This window comes from Microplitis demolitor, chromosome 7 (genome assembly GCF_026212275.2).
Source record: "Microplitis demolitor isolate Queensland-Clemson2020A chromosome 7, iyMicDemo2.1a, whole genome shotgun sequence".
In the NCBI taxonomy this organism is placed as follows: Eukaryota; Metazoa; Arthropoda; class Insecta; order Hymenoptera; family Braconidae; genus Microplitis; species Microplitis demolitor.
The window spans coordinates 3469921-3487224 of record NC_068551.1 but is presented as its reverse complement, the minus strand read 5'-3'; the positions used below and the strand labels follow the sequence as shown (position 1 = coordinate 3487224).

Below are 17304 nucleotides of genomic sequence, written 5' to 3'. Positions count from 1 at the left end.
TCAAATAATAAATAACATTATAAATAATTATTTTATTATTTAATTTTTCCTTGTAACACAAGGCACATTATAATAAATATAAATATATAAAATTTATATTTACAAATTTAATAAATAACATTAAATAAAATTTTTAATATTAAATTATAATTTTTTATCAACCGTTTTTAATAAATACTATTCTTCATATATATATATTATATATATACTTTTTTTTCACTAGAATTGCACATTCAACAGGGACGGAATTTAATTCCGAATCGGCTTTCCTTAATATTTTAAAAATATAAATTTATCTCCGTATTAAAGGCGGTACTGGAATATCTCTGGTACTCAGACTGTCAAGTTGTTCTGAAAATTTAACATGTAAATGAGAACAAAGACTTTCAATACCACTAGTTGTTACTCCACGACAAAAACTGGCATCTAAATACTGAAGATTTTTGCAGTACAATTTTATCCCAGCAAGACTGTGATCTGTTAATTGTGAGCAGCCCTAAATAATTGATAATTAATTTAAATAATTATTTACTTGATTATAAAATATATAAATAAATATCATACTCTAATTTGAAGGCGTTTTAATCTGTACAATCTCTGTGCGACGTATAAAATACCGATATCCGTGACATTGTGACACTGGGAAAGATTTAAATCTTCGATTGCTTTATTATTTTTTGTGAGATAGTCAAGTCCTACGTGAGTAATCTGTAATTTATGAGTAATATTTGTTATAAATGATTCCCCGTCATGACATAATAATTAATAACACTAACAATAATGATAATTATAAATAACTACCTGCTGACACATGCTCAAATCCAGAACACGTAACTCAGGAAAAGTAAACGCATGCTTCAAACTAACATCAGTTACTTTATTGCAGCCCGTAAGATCAAGTTCTCTCAATCCTCTCAAGCGGATCAGCGAAAACCCCGAGAAAATATCTAGTTCACACGGTGAAGTCGTATCTTCACACATTTCCATAACTTCTCTTTTCCTGTAAGCATCTCTTACTATTTCTTCTTCAGCTCTCGACCCTAATCTTATTTTGAATCTCGATCCCGTAAGTTCCGGTATTATTTTTTCAATTTTCGAGTCAACGTTATTAACACGATTACCTGCACCCATTCCAGTCAACCCGGCGTCACTGACTTTATCACAGCGACTTATTCTTAGTGTCCTCAACATCGTAAGCTCTTTAAATACTTTTTGAATTGTTTTGTCATTAACTGCACTGAAACAATATCCAATATCAAGAAATGTCAATTTTGGTAACGTATTGGCAATGCACTCAATTGATTTCTCATCTAAATTCAAAGCATTTGCTGACAATATTTGTAAACAATTGTTCAGTAAATTATTCCGAGTCTCATTTACTGATTCATCAGTACGTGCGTCAGATTTATCATTTAAATTCTCTGGATCATGATACTGCGCCGTGCCGCTTGTTAATTTCGACTCATTAATTGCCGAGCAACATAATCCCTGGGTAATACACGCACCCGTTAATTGCTCGCACTCTGAAATATCAAGTTCTATTAATTTTTTCAACAAACGCAACTGCGAGACTCCGTAATCAGTGATAGCACGACAGCGTCTTATGTTAAGACTTTCTAGATTTATCAAATTTTGACAGATACAAATTAAACTTTGATCAGTAACTCGTGTACAAAAACTTATATCCAACACTTTGAGATTTATTTGATTATTTAAACTGCGTAATCCTGCATTTGTCAGCTGATCACAAGATCTTAGTCTAAGCGACTCCAGTTTCAATCCTTCAACGCCTGCCAAACTAATTAAAGCCGTGCTGTCAATCAACGTCGATCCAAAACTCAAGTGCTTAAGTATTTTTGCCTGTCTCTTAATGTACAACAAAACATTGAAAAACGTCAACAATGACTCTGATGCCTGTTCAACTGAATTATTGTCTGGATAAAAACGTTTGTAAACACCTGAGTGAAATGACAGCTGACAGTCTGTCAAACTGAGTGACTGTAAATTGGGACTTATCGAAACAATTCTATTGAAAAGCGCGTCGCTGAGATATCTATTTGACGCCAAACTCAGTTCGATCAAGGATTTAAAGTTATCTGATAATTCTTTAACGTCTTTTTCATCATCCAGTAATCTTCCTGACATCAAACACTCTCTACAAGCATTGATATGTAATGTGCGTAAATTTTTACAACATTTTAATATTGTAACAAGTGTTCTTTCACTTAAATCACAGCAGACCTAGTAGACAAAAGAAACAAATTTATTTTTATATAAAATAATAATCTAAGGGAAAATAATGATACTGGTTAGTCGACGTCTAATAATTTTTTGATTTTTTTTTAAAATGATAAATTATAAAACAAAAAATTATTTGAAAAAAATGCACTTATAGGTTTTTTCATTTTCTTCATGTGCATATTTTTAAATTCGTTTTTGTTATTGAGTTTAAAAAAAAAACTCCGAAAATTGTTAACTGTTTGTTAACTTCATAATCAGGGAAAATAGACATCTAGAAATTCCATACTTCAATAAATCATTTACACAAAACGGTCCAGAAATATAATTTTTAAATTAATAAATGACTACTAAAAATTGGTAATTTTTTTGGCGGGTATCTAAATGCAGTCAAGAAGTCAATTTAAGTGGAAATGGAAAATAGAGTGAGAACTAAGTCTGCTACATTTACACTCATACGCCTGTTCATGTTTACTCTTTCAAATTTGAAATAGTGACTATCCACTGTTCACTAGTGAAAATTATGTCTGTAATTCAAATACTGATATACTTTTCACTGGCAATAAGTGACTATTCGCCAAATATTGTTACATGATTTTCACTAATTGGTTTTTAGAGCAGAGTAGAAATACCGCTTTTAGTCACTTTAGATCGAATTTTGGATTAAAACTTTTAAATAAAATAATTTTCTAAAACTCACAATGACAATTAATTTTTCAACTAAAAAATTTTTTTTATCACACTAGTACCGATTTTTCTTTAAACACTTTTTCATTAATTAAAATAAAGTATCAAATGTCTAAAAATGGAGTAGTAGCCACAAATGCTACTTCTTACCCTAATTCTATTTTTTTTTATTATTCGGACTGTGATAACGCGAATGAATAATGAAAAAGTGTTAAATAAATAATAATAATAATAATAAATAAATAAATTAGTAGATACCAATATTAAACTACGGATAGTTCCACCAAATTTATCCCAAATAGGTAAATTTCTTTTAATCTCAACTTGTTTAAAAATAAAATGATGAAAAGGTCTCTGTGATTTAAACAACGTATTCATAACAAGTTGCAAGTTATCGTCTTCTCTACTGATAATGACAGCTTGTTTATCAACAAATTTAGTGCTGAGTGATGCTTCGTGCCATTGATGACATGCTAGACCAGCAGCCATTCTATCAGATACTGATAGATATGACATTATGTGTATAATAACCTATTGATTTAAATATGAAAATAATTACTGTAATTAATTCGAGTCACCAATAAAATTAATTTTATAAATTTAAGTAAAAGTTACCTCTATTGGTAATTGTATGACAACTGCATCATCAGTATGATAATCCTCAGCATCTTCAAGAGCCATCGCGTCTCCAAAGACACGTGTCTAGAGTTGACGGAAGACTGACTGCAGTTTCTGATAAAGTTCAGCTGAATACTTGATATTAAATATTAATAAAGTATACTACAGTCTACAGCCAATACAAATCCAAACAAAAAAACTTTTGTTGTCTCTGTTTGTCTCTCCCTCTCTTTCTCTCGCTCTTGACTCTCAAGTTCACGATCTTCTTTCACATTTATTTAATGATTTACATTGTAATGTCATCAGCTGACTTTTATTATTCCTTCTTTACTCGTGTCGCTGCAATTATATATCAGCTGAATCCACTAAGCAGCTGTATGTCATGCTTTTAAGTAACGTAATTATATTTTTCAGGGCCCGTGTCATGAAAAAAAAATAGTATTCTTTGTTTACTGACAACAAAAAGAACTGACATTATTATTTAAATACAGATATTACTTTTAAGTAATAAATATGATGATACTGAAATTAGTTGATGTCAATTTTTAAATTTTTCTAAAAACTGAATTAAAAAAAAATATTTCAGGAAATTGCACCTGTAGTTTTTAAAATTTTCTACATGTGCATATTTTTTTTTTTAAAATTAAACTGTTAAAAAAAATCCAAAAAGTGTTTATTGTCATATTGAAATCTGCTGTCAATTTTTTGATTTTTTTAAAAACTATGAATTGAAATAAAAAAAAAAACAAATTTCAGAAAATTGCACCTGTAGTTTTTTAAATTTTCTATACGTGCATATTTTTATTTTTTATTTTTTCTTTTTATTCAATTGTAAAAAAAAATCTGAAAATTGTTTTATTGTTATTTTGAAATCAGCTGATGTCAAGTTTTGGATGTTTTTAAAAATTGAATTAAAAAAAAAGATTTCAGAAAAATGCACCGGTAGTTTTTAAAATTTTCTACATGTGCAAATTTTTAGTTTTTTTTTTTTTCTTTTAATTCAATTGCTAAAAAAAAAATTGAAAATTGTCTGCTAACTTCAGGATCATTAAATCAAAACTATAAATTATTTTTTTACCTGCTGGTAATTATGGATCTGATGCAACTTGTACCTGAACCCATGTCAAAAAATCCGGTATTGCATAATTATGCGTAAAAAAATTCTTTTTGAGTTAATGGATATATAATGTGATTAATTTTATTACAGAATGAGAAAGTTGTCCATAAATGTCAACTTGAATATAAACCCGACCATGTAAAGTCACTTTATCCTGATGATGATTTAATAAATAACATGAAAAAGTGGATTATAAAAAGATGCATCTTGTCACGTAGACATCCAGTAACTAAGACTTGGATAAGAAGCAACGCAGCTGTCAAATCACAAATTAATAATCATATCAATAATTATCCATTTATGATTCATCCGTTTAGCGAATTTAGAAATTTTTGGGAAACGTTTATTATATTTTTCACATTATTTACTCTTTTATTAATTCCCTTTGTTATAACTTTTTATTATAAATATTTTTATCAGTGGATTTACGTTATCTTTGTTATAAATATCATATTTTTATTTGATATCTTTCTTAATTTTTTTACCGGATACTTTGAAAGTAAGACAAGAGAAATTATTTTGTCCAGAAAAATTGTTGCTCGGTATTAATTTTAAATTAATTAATATTAATGATTATTAATTTAAATAAATTAATATTTTATTTTTTTTAGGAAATATTTAGAAAGATGTTTCATACTGGATTTACTATCAGCATTTCCAGTTGAAATTATTATATATTCATATAATAATAATAATAATAATAATGATAATTTAATAAAATACTGGACTTTGTTTAATTTATTCAAAATATTTCGTATAAAAAATATTGTAATTTATTTACGGCGGTTTCGTAATGTAAGAAATAATTATTTATCAATTAGTACATGGAAAAAATGATAGCAAAAAAAATTACTGTTTTAAATATCAGCAAAGTCCCTATTTTGAAACTGTAAAAATTACAAGACGTAGCAATTACAGTCGGGCCTCGTTATAAGACTATCATTCTGTCTTTTTTATAAATCAAGTATTGTGATAGATTGACGGATAAACTAGTAGTCTTATAACGAGGTCCTACTGTATTACAATTTCTTTAGTTTAATGTACATTAGAAACTGCACGGAAAAATTATTCAAATTGTCATTTAAAATTATATGGTGTCATAGTATAGAGCCGAACAATGCTGGCCGTCTGACATGAATTGAATTAAACACATGCACTTACTATGACCATTGTAAATTTTACTGTGCTCATAGTAATTTTTCTGGATTTATTTCAATTTCCTTCAAGTCGCTAGTATAGTCCGGCTTTACTATGATACCACATTTCAAACAAGAATAATCTCTGCATGTAAAATTTTGTATCTGTATTAATTTGAATTACTTTATTACAAGAAGTAGTCTCAATAATTACAGTTTCAAACTCTATAATACTTGTTTTTTATACGAGAGTTCTGTTTTTGCACTAAAAACTTTAATTTTTCTATTGATTTTTTTTCCGTATATTCCATAAAAATAATTATAATAATAATGATGATAATTTATTTATAATATTTTATTAGTTTCATCAAATATCGTTTCAAGGATACAAAGTACTGGAAATGTCAGTAATATTATTTACGAATATCCACTGGGCAACTTGTATGGAATGGTACATACCGATAATTGTCGATAAATTTAATTGGTTATCAAACAATGAATCATGGATAGCATCAGAGTCATTAAAGACCCGGAATACGACTCTGAGGATGTACGTAGCTGGTGCTAATCGAGCAACAATAGCATTGATCGGTGGTTCACATCACCTGGGTGTAAAAACGATTGATGATATTTTATTTAATTTATTTCTGACTGTACTTGGCAGGATCGGTATTATTTACATACTCGGTAATTTATTTATTTAAAATTTTATAAATAATTTTTATTTTTTGTTACTCATATTTTTTTTTTAGCTCAATTTTCAGGACTCATGTCGACGTCTCACTCAACAAAGAAAAAAAATTTTAAGTTACTTAGACAATTAACAGATTACATGCGCTACAAAGAACTTCCTCGTCATATTCAGCACCGGGTGTTAAATTATTTTAATTTCTGGTCGAACAAAAGTGTCAAGAAAGATAAAGTTATTATTTCAAATGTTTCTCCTAATTTACGAGAAGTACTTTTTTTTAATAAGTATTTTTTAAGTGGAGTCGAATCGAATAATTCGAATTTTTTACTATTATTTGAATTTTTTTCTAGATTCGTGTCTGAGCTCTGTTTTTACCTCAGACAAAATTTGAATTATTAAAAAAAATATTACAATTTTAATTCGTTCAAAAAAAATTTTTTGAATAATTTAAAAATTTACAAATAATTAGAAACATTCGAACTATTCGCACGCCTAGAATTTTTTGTTATACTTTATAATTAATTAATGAATTATAATTATTATTATTGATAGGAATTAGTAATGTATAATTGCAAAAGTTTAATAGAAAAAGTTGAATTTCTAAAACATATACCGGCAGCTATTTTATCCCAAGTTGTCATGCAATTAAAACCAGAAATATATTTAGCCAATGACGTATTGGTAAAAGCTGGTACGATTGGTGACGCATTGTACTACATAATAACCGGTACTGTTGGAGTTTATACATCTGCTGGAAAAAAAGTATGTAATTTGGAGGACAAATCGTACTTTGGAGAAGTATCGCTTGTGATGGAAAATGAAAAACGATTGGCTACAGTGATTGCTTTGGAAACTTGCGAAGTTTATATCCTAAAGCGACAGGATTTTATTAAAATAATAAGTCCTTATGAAAATTTAAAAACCCGATTGCAAAAATTAACTATAGAAAAATTAGATAAATCTTTATTGTACGAGACATTACACAAGTGCGATGGATCTACTTCGATAAACATAAATATTTACGGGGACTCAACTTCTCAAGATATTTAAACAAGAAATTTAATTGTTATTTTATTTTATACATTAAAGGTAATCACAGTCTAAAATTTTCTATAATTCATAAATTATATTAATAAACAAATAAATTTATTATAATTTCCTAGGATTTTTGTATGATTGCTGATAGACAGAAGTAAGTCTCCAGTGTTCTGGATAATCAGCATCCCGACATCCCTCGACGATACTAAAAGGCGGCGTCAAAGTGTCGATACAAAAATTTCTTTTAGCGTAAGGAGTTCTAGGTCTTGGTACCGTCAATTTATTCGGCAAGCCATTGCGTTTAAAATTTTTATTCCCCTGATACACTGGAGCTGAGTGGATCGACCTTGACCTCGGTCTCTTGGTACGGTCGCCGCGACAGTGACACGGCGAACAATTTCTCAAATGAACAGGCTGCCGTCTTTTAGGATTAAGTCCCGATTTAACTAGTCTGTGATCCTGAGAAATATGAACGGAGTCTAAATTATCACACAGATCTTTGCTATCAACCTGTTGGTTCTGTTGTTTATCATTATCATCAAGCTGGTGATCATTGAGCTGACACCCACAGTGAGCTCCATTGTCTTCGCGACAGCAATTATGATTCTCAGCACGATTACACTGACAGCGATTCTTAACATTACTAAACTTGGCTTCAAATCTCTCCATAGGCGACTTGTAGGCAACGTCTTGTCCATTTTCACGCTGAACTAGAGTGAAAATTGCCGGGGCTGGGCCACCTTCTGATCCGTCAATGTGCGTAGGACGCGAAGGTTCATAGCACGGATCAATTGGCGCCTCCCAGCAAATTGCGAGATCCATATTAGTCGTAGGAGTTTTACAACCCAGTGCTGGTGCGTACTGGAGACCTGCTTGTAATTTATGACAGCTCCTTGACCTCGGCAACCGTCGGCGTTCTTCATTGTTACTTAATTTATTATCACTGTTTGAAAAAAACTTATCAACTTTACTACATGATGGCTTGACATTTTTAAACACTGAGTCGTCAACTCTGTCCGGCAACGGCTGGTGCTCAAGATTTTCGGCATGGAATTTCTTAGCTATTGCAAATCTGTCGTAACAAGAATTTTGTCGTGTAGGTAAAGGTTTCTGTGGACTACCGCGTAATCTTTCCGAACGTTCTTCTTCTCCTATGACATATTTATTTAAAGATGACACCTTTAAATTTCCTTTTATGTAAGTAGGAAGATTACAATTGTGCTCTTCACGTTCTTTTGACGGTACCCAAGTACCAGGACAATGGAGACAACACTTTCTTGTTTGCATTTTTATTTGAATAATTAATTAAGTTATATCACAGCCAAAGGGTAAATAACGATTTATTCTCGCGACCCATTTTATCAAGACACTGAAGAAATTCCGATGGATTTCTGGGTCTAGAGGCGGTTGTTTACTTGACAACGCGAATAGTTCAATACTTCAAATCATGATTATGTAATTCTCTAGTACAAAGGAATTTATTTAAAGATCTTACTATTATTACACATATATATATATATATATATATATATATATATATATATATATATATATATATATATATATATATATATATATATTAGACCAATTCAAAACGTTGACTATTTTTTTTTTTTTACAAAGACACACTTCCAAAAGTTTCAGCGTCAAAATTGAATACTTCCTGATTGCAATTTTCTGTTTCCCATTCAAATAACATGGGAAAATTTTGAATTTTATAACTCATCAATGTTTAATGAAAAGGTCACTTTTTAGGATTGAACGCTCTATAAAAGAAGTTTCTTATAAATTTTTGATAAATTTAATATTTCAAGTTATTCGAGATCAAAGTTGGATTTACAAAATTTTTACTATTTTTTGACTTTTTTGGAAATGAAACTTTCTACGAAAAATTTCCTGTAATATTTCGCAATAAGTTTGATAGTTTTACCAGAAAAGTTTGAAAATAGTAAAAATTCTGAAAATTAAACTTTGACCTCGAATAACTTTTGAAATATTAAATTTATCAAAAATTGATAAGAAACTTTTTACTTTGATATTAAGTTCTAATTTTAACAGGCTTTTTTTTTCCTATTAAAACTTCTGTCCTTAAAAAATAAAAAATATTCGATTTTTTGAATCAGCCTAATATATATATATATATATATATATATATACATAAATAACTTAAATTATAGTTTATATACTTAGCTGTTATTTTTTTTATTTAAAATAATTATATTTCTTACGTCATTTAAGTTACTAAGTAATTGCCAAGTACTCAGTGTCCCTGAAATTATAAAAATGTACAGACTATCCAGCGACGTAGTTGCTGATTTTATAATATTCAAAGAGACTATTATACTTATCATTAATGATATTAGTCATCTTGTAAGAATGTAAAGTAAACATTTATAAAATAAAAATATTTAAATTTAAATTAAAATCCTGCAAGTTTTTAAATTAGACTAAAAATTATATCAGTAATTTAGCATCGTCCATCAACCTGGTTCGTCTCTAATTAAGGACAGTAATCTATTGACCTTGATAACGTGACAGGGCATTGGTGATCTATTTATTTGTACACGGGACGTATCAAGTCTTTGTTATTAAGTCAGTCAAGCAGCTAAATAAATAAATAAAATTTAAAAAAGACAAAAAACGAATGTAATGTGAAGTTGTCTTAATTAAATGATAACACGTGTATTATAAAAATTAATGAATTCAAATAAAGTATCTGATAGTAAATTAAATGAGACGACTATTTTGATGGACGAGATACCTAAGATCCATGGCAATGAAGAAGACCGAAGATCTAGAGACTCTGATATCCGAACTTCAAGAAGTAGAAGTTTGCCGATAAAACGCCGGCCGTCATTTTTTCTTGAAGCAGGCAATAGGTTGGTGCCTAGACCTACTTATGGATCAGATGACACCCATATGTTCAGCAACAGGAACAGAGGAAGTAGATATGATGATGACAGTGATGATTACATGGACATGTATGATAATTATATCGGTGGACAGTATGGGCGACCGTCAATAAACTCTGGATCTCTTGGAAGTAATATTTTTGATGTTAATGTTTATCAGCAAAAAAAAACACTTGCCCAGGGAATGATGGATCTTGCTCTGATATCGGCTAATGCTAATCAACTGCGATATGTTATGCAGTACAAAAGCCATCCGTTTCATTATATTTCGCTGGCTATGATTGTTGCCAGTTTGTTATTACAAGTTATTGTTGGTATCGGTTTGATTTGGAATAGCAGGTATGATGTCAAAGAAGATGAACAAATTCCTAAAGCTAATAAAACAAATAATTGGACTGTTGTTGGTATATTTCTTGTAACTATTTTAAATGTTTTTATTTCTTCCTTTGGTGTAACTGAAGAAATAGAAGGAGGAGATGACGTATACTTTAGTCCTCGTGATAAAAATAGTAGTAATTTTAAGACTAATGTTAATGATACCAAGAGTTAAATTGTTAATTAGTAATGTACTTATTTTTTAATTACTAAATTCAATGCTCAATAATAATATAATTTATTAATATATTTATATTTTTTTAAATTAAATATTTATGGATGTAAAATAACTGGCTAGTAGGAATTTTTGAATTAATAAATAAAATTTAAGTGGAGTAAAAATTTAAAAATCATGTTTAGATCAATGAAAAATCCGTACGCGCATTTTTTTTGAATTTCATTATTTTAAATCATTTATTTAATAATTTAAGTCATAAAATGTCTTATGTCTGCTACATTTTATGATCCTGAAATTAGTAGACAATTAAAAATTTTCAAAGACAATTTAAAAAAAAAAAATATGCACATTTTTTGAATATTTTTTTTTCTATAAATTTATTGATTCGGCTAACTTCAGTATCATAAATTAATTTGAAAATTATTTATGATTTATTAATTAATTAATTAATTAATGAGACGAATAATTATAAAAGTAAAAAAATTAATTTATTAAATTACATATAAATTTATATTTTTTCATTTCGCGGCATTATGTTGCCACCTGGTGTTGAAAATTTAAATAGAAATAAAATGGAGGAATGCTTTAGACATTTAACCTAAAAGTAAACAAACGCTGTCAGATAAAAAGCAAATTACTTAAATGCATCATGGTGAATGTTATGAAAGGAATTTTAGTTGAATGGTAAGTGTATTTTTAATTAATTAATTAATTAATTGATTAATTATTCCATGTAATCTAAATCTTCTGGAATACGGAACTGTTTGTTCAAAGCTTCTGTATTTATATCAAACTTATTTTTACACCAACTTTGAATCGCAAAAATATTATCCGTCCACGTATTTGCTGCTTCTTTATATTTCTACAATAATCAATTAATTTAATTAATTTTTATAAATAAAAATGAGACTGAAGTTAGCCGACGTCTAATAATTTGTAAATTTTTTAAAAACGACATTATAAAAAAAGATATTTAAAAAAATTGCTTTTAGTTTTTTTTTTTTTTTCGTAATTGATTCGTTAAAAAAAAAATTAAAAAATTGTCGTCTGCTAACTTCAGGATCATAAACAAAAAAATAATGATAAGAATTAATTACATCAGATTTGTTAGATAATTGTTCGATAACTTCCGGATCATGGTCACTAAATTTAGCTATTTGTGATTTAATTTCAACTTCTTTAGCTTTTAATTGCTCTAGTTGTTCAAGAATTTGTTTAACCTGCTCAATATTTTCTTTTCCTTCCTAAAAATTATGATAAAAAAAATTACTATTCTCATTCATTCATTTAAATACTAAAAGTACCTGTAGTTTTTGTATTTCAGAATCGAGTTTTTGTAATTTAAATTCCGCGGCTACAATATTTTTTCCTGTTTCCGCAATTCTTTTTTCTATTGTCGTTATATTTTCTCTACAAAAATAATTATAATATTTAATAAAATAAAATAAAATAAAAAGAAATTCAATAAAATAAATTAAATGAAATTTACCCGGGAAAAGCCCAAAAGTAAATAGCAGATCCAATCTTATCTGTTTGAACTAATCCGTCATCAACTAAAGCCTGAATAATATCTTTCACTGATTGCAAGACAATTCCTTTTTCTTTGGGTGCTATTTTTTCTAATTCTTTTAATGTAAAAAATTCTCTCTTTTCGTAAAATAATTGCAGCATACGAGAACGTTTTTCATCTAGACTTACTCTTTTTGTTGACATCTTGAGCTCTTGTAATTAATTACTGTAAATATTTACTTATCTTTTGTTTGCTTTATTTTTTTTCCAGTGACGCTGCTATGAAACAATTTCTCTTACACTTGGATGACACAAACGCCCTAGGAAAAAAATTTATTATTCAAGATTTAGACGAAAAACATTTATTTATATCCGCAGATATTTTAGAAACTCTACAAGCTAAAGTTGATGACCTTATGGATCAAATTTCATTTCCCTTAGCTGATAAAGGGATATAAATACTCAAACATAATTCATTTTTTTATTAATTTTTATTTAACCACCAGCAGTTAAGTCGTCATTAATATTTTAAATAAAAAAAAAAGTAAAGATGAAAATGGCAGGGAGAGAATCCGGTAGGATTAAGGATGCGTATCAAAAGCGAATGCTGGATGAAGCTGCGCGTAAAAGAAGACAAAGAAAAGCTTTGGAAGCTTTGGAACAAGACAACTTTCATGATGATCCTCATGCAGATCTTGGTAAATATTAAAAAAAAAAAAAAATAATAATACATTGACAATCATAAAAATTTAAATATTATTTTTAGTCATGAGTAAAAAAGCTCCCAAGTTTCAAGAATCTCTAGAAGGACGTGGAGGTTCGAGAAGAAAAAAAACCCGGTCTGCGGAGTATTACAAGCAGCGTTATCGTAAGACTTTTTCTCAATTAGTTGAAGAAGATGCAAATAACAATCCAAATCCACCAAATTACTCTTCAGCACAAGCACCGCCTTCGAAATTTCCGGAGAGACATTTCTGTGCCGTCTGTGGTTTTCCTAGTAATTATACTTGTATTCCATGCGGAGCTAGATATTGTTCTGTTAAATGTTTAGGTACTCATTTAGACACGCGTTGTCTCAAATGGACGGCATGAAATATTTTTATCTTCATTCGATATAAGCGTTTTTTTATTTTTACTTATTAAATAAAATATATTAAATTTGAATTAATAACAAACTGCAGTATTATTATTTTTAGTTTTAAACATGGATAAAGATGAAAATCAAAAAAATTTCCTGTAATTTCATCATAAAAAAAAAATACAAACACTGCCTAAGAATACTCGATATCTTTTTCATAGAAAACAAAAAAATAGTAAAAATGTGTTGGTATTCAAGTTAATGCATAAAACAAGACCCCAACACTTAAAAGAATATTTTTTAACCGCCTCTGTAACCTCTTTAAAATTTTAACTTACTCCCAATAACCAAAATGTCATTTAGTAAAAAAAACTTATATTTTATTTTATTACTCACTACCATGCTCATATATTTAAAAATACCTGGATGTCGCTTATCAACATAGACAGATAATAAATATTTATATACTTAATTCAATACCCGGTATTTATTTTAATTGGTTAGATTATTTTAGTCAAGTAAAAAAGGCGCGTGTAATTTGTTTTGAAAACTACCGCCATCTTTTGATGACAAAAAGTAAAATCGTCCTCTATGACTAGTAAGAGAGTCAGCCTCGGGTATTTTCGGATTTTACTCCCACTCTCTGTATTCTGTGTTTTAAATTTCCCCCCACTTTAGTTGCGCGCGCGCAGTTCAAAAGTAATTTGTAGCGGGAGAGATTTCCGAGGGTCGTTGTCTCTCCGGGTGAGTTTATATTGAATTATTTAGTTGCTTATATATTATTTATTATTAATATGAAAACAAGTTGTTTATTTATAAGAGTGATAAAATATTTATGACTTTCTTTTGTTATTTAAATAAACACTTGTTGTCTTTAATGGTTGATTAAATAAAAACTAAATAATTAAATATTTGAGTGTCATTAAAAAAATATTTGAAATGTTAATTAACCTCGACTAGATAAGAACAAATTAGTACATTAAGTGTAAATAACGACATATATCTATATAATAAGTATTAAGAATTTAATAATAAAAATGTCATTGAAAATGTGATTCACTGGCAATGAGTCAGTTGATTTCAAATGATAACAAAATACTTTTAAATAGTTTATGGTCGATGGTTTGTTTTGTTAGCGTGTGGAATGTGATCATGGTTCACTATAACCTATAATTATTTTTATTAAATTACAAATTATTTATTTATTTATGTAAGTCATATATTTTTGTTTTGTAATTTTATTTATTTATTTATTTATTTATTTATTTATTTATTGTAGGATGCGATAATTTATTTATTTAATAATTTTTGTTTTTAGGATTAAATTGTGAATGAGGTTTAAATATTTGATACTTAAATTTTACAAGGATGGAAATGTTACAATTAGGTGACACGTTTGATGATGATGATGATGATGTCTTTCATCTGGAGGAAGAAATAAATATTACTGAAGAAGATGGAGAGATAAAATTACCTAAAGGTTTAAAATTATTGGAGTCACAAGTTGCAGGTCATTCGTATGATTCAAGCAATGGAATTATTGGTAATTATTTATGATCAGTAATTAACAGACAATTAACTATATTCAGATTTTTTTTTTCAAGAAATCAGAGCAAAAAAAAATGATTCTGAAGTTACCTGACGTTTAGCAATTTTTGGATTTCTTTTTAGAGCGATAAACTATAAAAAAAAATATTTTGAAAAATTGCACTTGTAGCTTTTTTAATTTTCTACAAGTGCATATTTTTAGTTTTTTTTTTTTTTTGTAATTGATTTGTAGAAAAAAAAATCAAAAAATTACAAGATGTCTGTTAACTTTAGTATCATACTTATCAAAATATTAATATATTATTTTATTTATTTATCCAGGAATGCTCAAGAGAAATGAAAGAATTTATAAACCTTGTATCAAAGAAGATTTGTATGAAAGAGAAAAAGATTTTTATGAAAAAATAAAAACATCAAGTGATGAAATATATAAAGCTTTGTCTAAAATAACCCCCGAGTATTTTGGTTCTGTTGAGTTCAATGTCATGAAGAAACGTAATTTTTTATTATAATTAATTATCAATAATAATTAATTATCATTATTATTAACTGTTTTATATTTAATTGCAGCTGTAAAATTTTTAATTTTGCAAGACATTACGGAAGGAATGATCGAGCCATGTGTCATGGATATTAAAATCGGCAAACGTACTTGGGATCCTTTGGCAGGACCCGCGAAAAAATTAAAAGAAGATTTTAAATATAAGGAATTTAAACAGGCTCACTCACTTTGTATTCCTGGCTTTCAGTATTATGACATAACAACTGGTAACTTTCGTAAATTTGATAAAAATTACGGGAAAAAAATAAAACCCGATGCTATATTTGACGGTAATTAATTTATTTAATAATCATTACTTAAATATTTATTTAAAATAATTTTAAAAAAATTTTAATTCATTTATTTTTATAGTTTTGCGCATGTTTTGTAACATTACACCGGAACACTTGTGCAGAAGTTTAATTGTCCAGATCTTAGCATCACTTTGGGAAATACTTTCATTCTTTCGTCTGCAAACAGATTTACGTTTTTATTCAAGTTCAATATTGATAGCTTACGATGCCAAACGTTTGAAAAAGATAATTGCTAAAGAAATAGCAGATGATTGCAATGGAAAGTTTTATGAACTGCATCCGCGTGTAGGATCACCGATGACATCACCATCTCACAGCGCGTACTCCAGTGGATTTAGTTCCCCTAGATGTATATCTCCATTGTCATCAAGTCCTGCATCTAATCAATTTTTAAAAATAAATGGAAAAAATACTCTGGAAAAATCAAACTCCGACCACTCCATCAATGGGAGCAGTCGTTATCTTAATATTGACAGCAATAATGTCAAACTTTGCCGCACTCACTCATTTGATAATAATTTTGAGCGTGATATCATGGAAATGAAGGATGATTATGTTGATTTGTTGGATCAATTAACAAATAAACTACATCGTGATTGGGTGCGTGTTAAAATTATTGATTTCACTCATGTGTTTCCGACAGAAGTTCATGAAGTTGATGCTAATTATTTACAAGGCCTTGAGAATCTTATTAAAATATTTGAATCTTTTTTGATTTGCTCCAATGATGACATGAGTCACAATAAAAAATAACAAATAATTAAATAAATAAATACTTACTGAAGACTGTGTTCATATTGATAATAATAATGTAATTATTTTGCATTTTTAAGTACAGGCTGTATTGTCATAAAATAAATCTTTTGAAATCACTTGAGAAATTTAAAATTTTTATTTAATTCCCCTGAGGTCCAGAAATATTTTTGTTTTTATTGAAATTAAAAAGAAAATTTCGTAATTTTTTTGGCTGGGTGAATTACAAACTGGAAGAGCTTTAAAAAGAGTACCCATATGCCTTATTCATTTTTAAAATTAAAACAAATTTATATATATAAATATATATATGCATGTTTAAAAACTTGAAAAAAAGTTGGGTTGTAGGTACTCATTTGAAAGAGCTTGCAATTTCCTCTCTTTTAAGATAATTAGAAATTTATTTTAATCAGTAACTTTATATAAAAATTGTGATAACGAAATTTGTATAAATTACACGAGTACTTATTCAAATACTACTAGAACATGTTAATATATAACTAGTACTCAACTTCAGTAAATTCAATTGGTACGAAGTGCAGGAGAAAAAGTTTTTTCATTAAAAAATAAA

General features: G+C 28.2%; 7 protein-coding genes across 9 annotated transcripts; 4 read left to right on the top strand and 3 right to left on the bottom strand.

The window, feature by feature from the left end:
• Nucleotides 1-164: 164 nt before the first annotated feature.
• Nucleotides 165-4829, bottom strand: LOC103576880 (F-box/LRR-repeat protein 20). Its single transcript, XM_008557297.3, has 6 exons — nucleotides 4622-4829; nucleotides 3541-3995; nucleotides 3184-3456; nucleotides 802-2241; nucleotides 565-708; nucleotides 165-496 (listed from the first exon to the last, which is right to left on the bottom strand). The coding sequence occupies exons 2-6, from the start codon at nucleotides 3604-3606 to the stop codon at nucleotides 293-295; spliced, it is 2127 nt and encodes a 708-aa protein (XP_008555519.1). The 5' UTR covers nucleotides 3607-3995; nucleotides 4622-4829; the 3' UTR covers nucleotides 165-292.
• Nucleotides 4594-7724, top strand: LOC103576878 (potassium/sodium hyperpolarization-activated cyclic nucleotide-gated channel 2). Its single transcript, XM_053740453.1, has 8 exons — nucleotides 4594-4678; nucleotides 4751-5202; nucleotides 5272-5320; nucleotides 5405-5455; nucleotides 6159-6483; nucleotides 6549-6754; nucleotides 7040-7576; nucleotides 7651-7724. Exons 1-7 carry the CDS (start codon nucleotides 4634-4636, stop codon nucleotides 7535-7537), a joined length of 1626 nt encoding a protein of 541 aa, XP_053596428.1. The 5' UTR covers nucleotides 4594-4633; the 3' UTR covers nucleotides 7538-7576; nucleotides 7651-7724.
• On the bottom strand, nucleotides 7637-8932 carry LOC103576924 (uncharacterized). Its single transcript, XM_008557377.1, has one exon. It carries the CDS (start codon nucleotides 8810-8812, stop codon nucleotides 7637-7639), a length of 1176 nt encoding a protein of 391 aa, XP_008555599.1. The 5' UTR covers nucleotides 8813-8932.
• Nucleotides 8933-11536: 2604 nt separating this feature from the next.
• Nucleotides 11537-12962, top strand: LOC103576874 (general transcription factor IIH subunit 5). The gene is made up of 2 exons (XM_008557288.3): nucleotides 11537-11674; nucleotides 12771-12962. Exons 1-2 carry the CDS (start codon nucleotides 11640-11642, stop codon nucleotides 12955-12957), a joined length of 222 nt encoding a protein of 73 aa, XP_008555510.1. The 5' UTR covers nucleotides 11537-11639; the 3' UTR covers nucleotides 12958-12962.
• On the bottom strand, nucleotides 11686-14119 carry LOC103576876 (meiotic nuclear division protein 1 homolog). 3 transcript variants are annotated; one of them, XM_008557291.1, is made up of 5 exons: nucleotides 13974-14119; nucleotides 12480-12819; nucleotides 12295-12400; nucleotides 12088-12234; nucleotides 11686-11852 (listed from the first exon to the last, which is right to left on the bottom strand). In XM_008557291.1, the coding sequence occupies exons 2-5, from the start codon at nucleotides 12701-12703 to the stop codon at nucleotides 11715-11717; spliced, it is 615 nt and encodes a 204-aa protein (XP_008555513.1). In that variant the 5' UTR covers nucleotides 12704-12819; nucleotides 13974-14119; the 3' UTR covers nucleotides 11686-11714. The 3 variants fall into 3 exon arrangements, with proteins under 3 accessions (XP_008555513.1, XP_008555512.1, XP_008555515.1); XM_008557290.1 differs by having other exon boundaries at nucleotides 14000-14119; XM_008557293.1 differs by having other exon boundaries at nucleotides 13916-13979.
• LOC103576875 (zinc finger HIT domain-containing protein 1) lies at nucleotides 13050-13674 on the top strand. Its single transcript, XM_008557289.3, has 2 exons — nucleotides 13050-13197; nucleotides 13266-13674. The coding sequence occupies exons 1-2, from the start codon at nucleotides 13050-13052 to the stop codon at nucleotides 13589-13591; spliced, it is 474 nt and encodes a 157-aa protein (XP_008555511.1). The 3' UTR covers nucleotides 13592-13674.
• Nucleotides 14120-14303: 184 nt separating the features above from the next.
• On the top strand, nucleotides 14304-16852 carry LOC103576872 (inositol polyphosphate multikinase). The gene is made up of 5 exons (XM_008557287.3): nucleotides 14304-14787; nucleotides 14896-15120; nucleotides 15447-15620; nucleotides 15696-15956; nucleotides 16039-16852. Exons 2-5 carry the CDS (start codon nucleotides 14946-14948, stop codon nucleotides 16731-16733), a joined length of 1305 nt encoding a protein of 434 aa, XP_008555509.1. The 5' UTR covers nucleotides 14304-14787; nucleotides 14896-14945; the 3' UTR covers nucleotides 16734-16852.
• The last annotated feature ends 452 nt before the right edge of the window (nucleotides 16853-17304 follow it).

Bases quoted from the DNA above. Each gene is read 5' to 3' on its own strand.
- LOC103576880 (XM_008557297.3), bottom strand. From the start codon at position 3,606: ATGGCTCTTGAAGATGCTGAGGATTATCATACTGATGATGCAGTTGTC. The intron at 3,457-3,540 runs GTAACTTTTACT...TTAAATCAATAG, and splicing joins TCATACAATTACCAATAGAG to GTTATTATACACATAATGTC. The intron at 2,242-3,183 runs GTATCTACTAAT...TTTGTCTACTAG, and splicing joins CTATCCGTAGTTTAATATTG to GTCTGCTGTGATTTAAGTGA.
- LOC103576878 (XM_053740453.1), top strand. From the start codon at position 4,634: ATGGATCTGATGCAACTTGTACCTGAACCCATGTCAAAAAATCCG. The intron at 4,679-4,750 runs GTATTGCATAAT...ATTTTATTACAG, and splicing joins AACCCATGTCAAAAAATCCG to AATGAGAAAGTTGTCCATAA. The intron at 5,203-5,271 runs GTATTAATTTTA...TATTTTTTTTAG, and splicing joins TCCAGAAAAATTGTTGCTCG to GAAATATTTAGAAAGATGTT.
- LOC103576924 (XM_008557377.1), bottom strand. From the start codon at position 8,812: ATGCAAACAAGAAAGTGTTGTCTCCATTGTCCTGGTACTTGGGTACCG.
- LOC103576874 (XM_008557288.3), top strand. From the start codon at position 11,640: ATGGTGAATGTTATGAAAGGAATTTTAGTTGAATG. The intron at 11,675-12,770 runs GTAAGTGTATTT...TTTTTTTTCCAG, and splicing joins AAAGGAATTTTAGTTGAATG to TGACGCTGCTATGAAACAAT.
- LOC103576876 (XM_008557291.1), bottom strand. From the start codon at position 12,703: ATGTCAACAAAAAGAGTAAGTCTAGATGAAAAACGTTCTCGTATGCTG. The intron at 12,235-12,294 runs GTACTTTTAGTA...CATAATTTTTAG, and splicing joins CTGAAATACAAAAACTACAG to GAAGGAAAAGAAAATATTGA. The intron at 11,853-12,087 runs GTAATTAATTCT...TGATTATTGTAG, and splicing joins AATTATCTAACAAATCTGAT to AAATATAAAGAAGCAGCAAA.
- LOC103576875 (XM_008557289.3), top strand. From the start codon at position 13,050: ATGAAAATGGCAGGGAGAGAATCCGGTAGGATTAAGGATGCGTATCAA. The intron at 13,198-13,265 runs GTAAATATTAAA...TATTATTTTTAG, and splicing joins TGATCCTCATGCAGATCTTG to TCATGAGTAAAAAAGCTCCC.
- LOC103576872 (XM_008557287.3), top strand. From the start codon at position 14,946: ATGGAAATGTTACAATTAGGTGACACGTTTGATGATGATGATGATGAT. The intron at 15,621-15,695 runs GTAATTTTTTAT...ATTTAATTGCAG, and splicing joins GTTCAATGTCATGAAGAAAC to CTGTAAAATTTTTAATTTTG. The intron at 15,957-16,038 runs GTAATTAATTTA...TTATTTTTATAG, and splicing joins ACCCGATGCTATATTTGACG to TTTTGCGCATGTTTTGTAAC.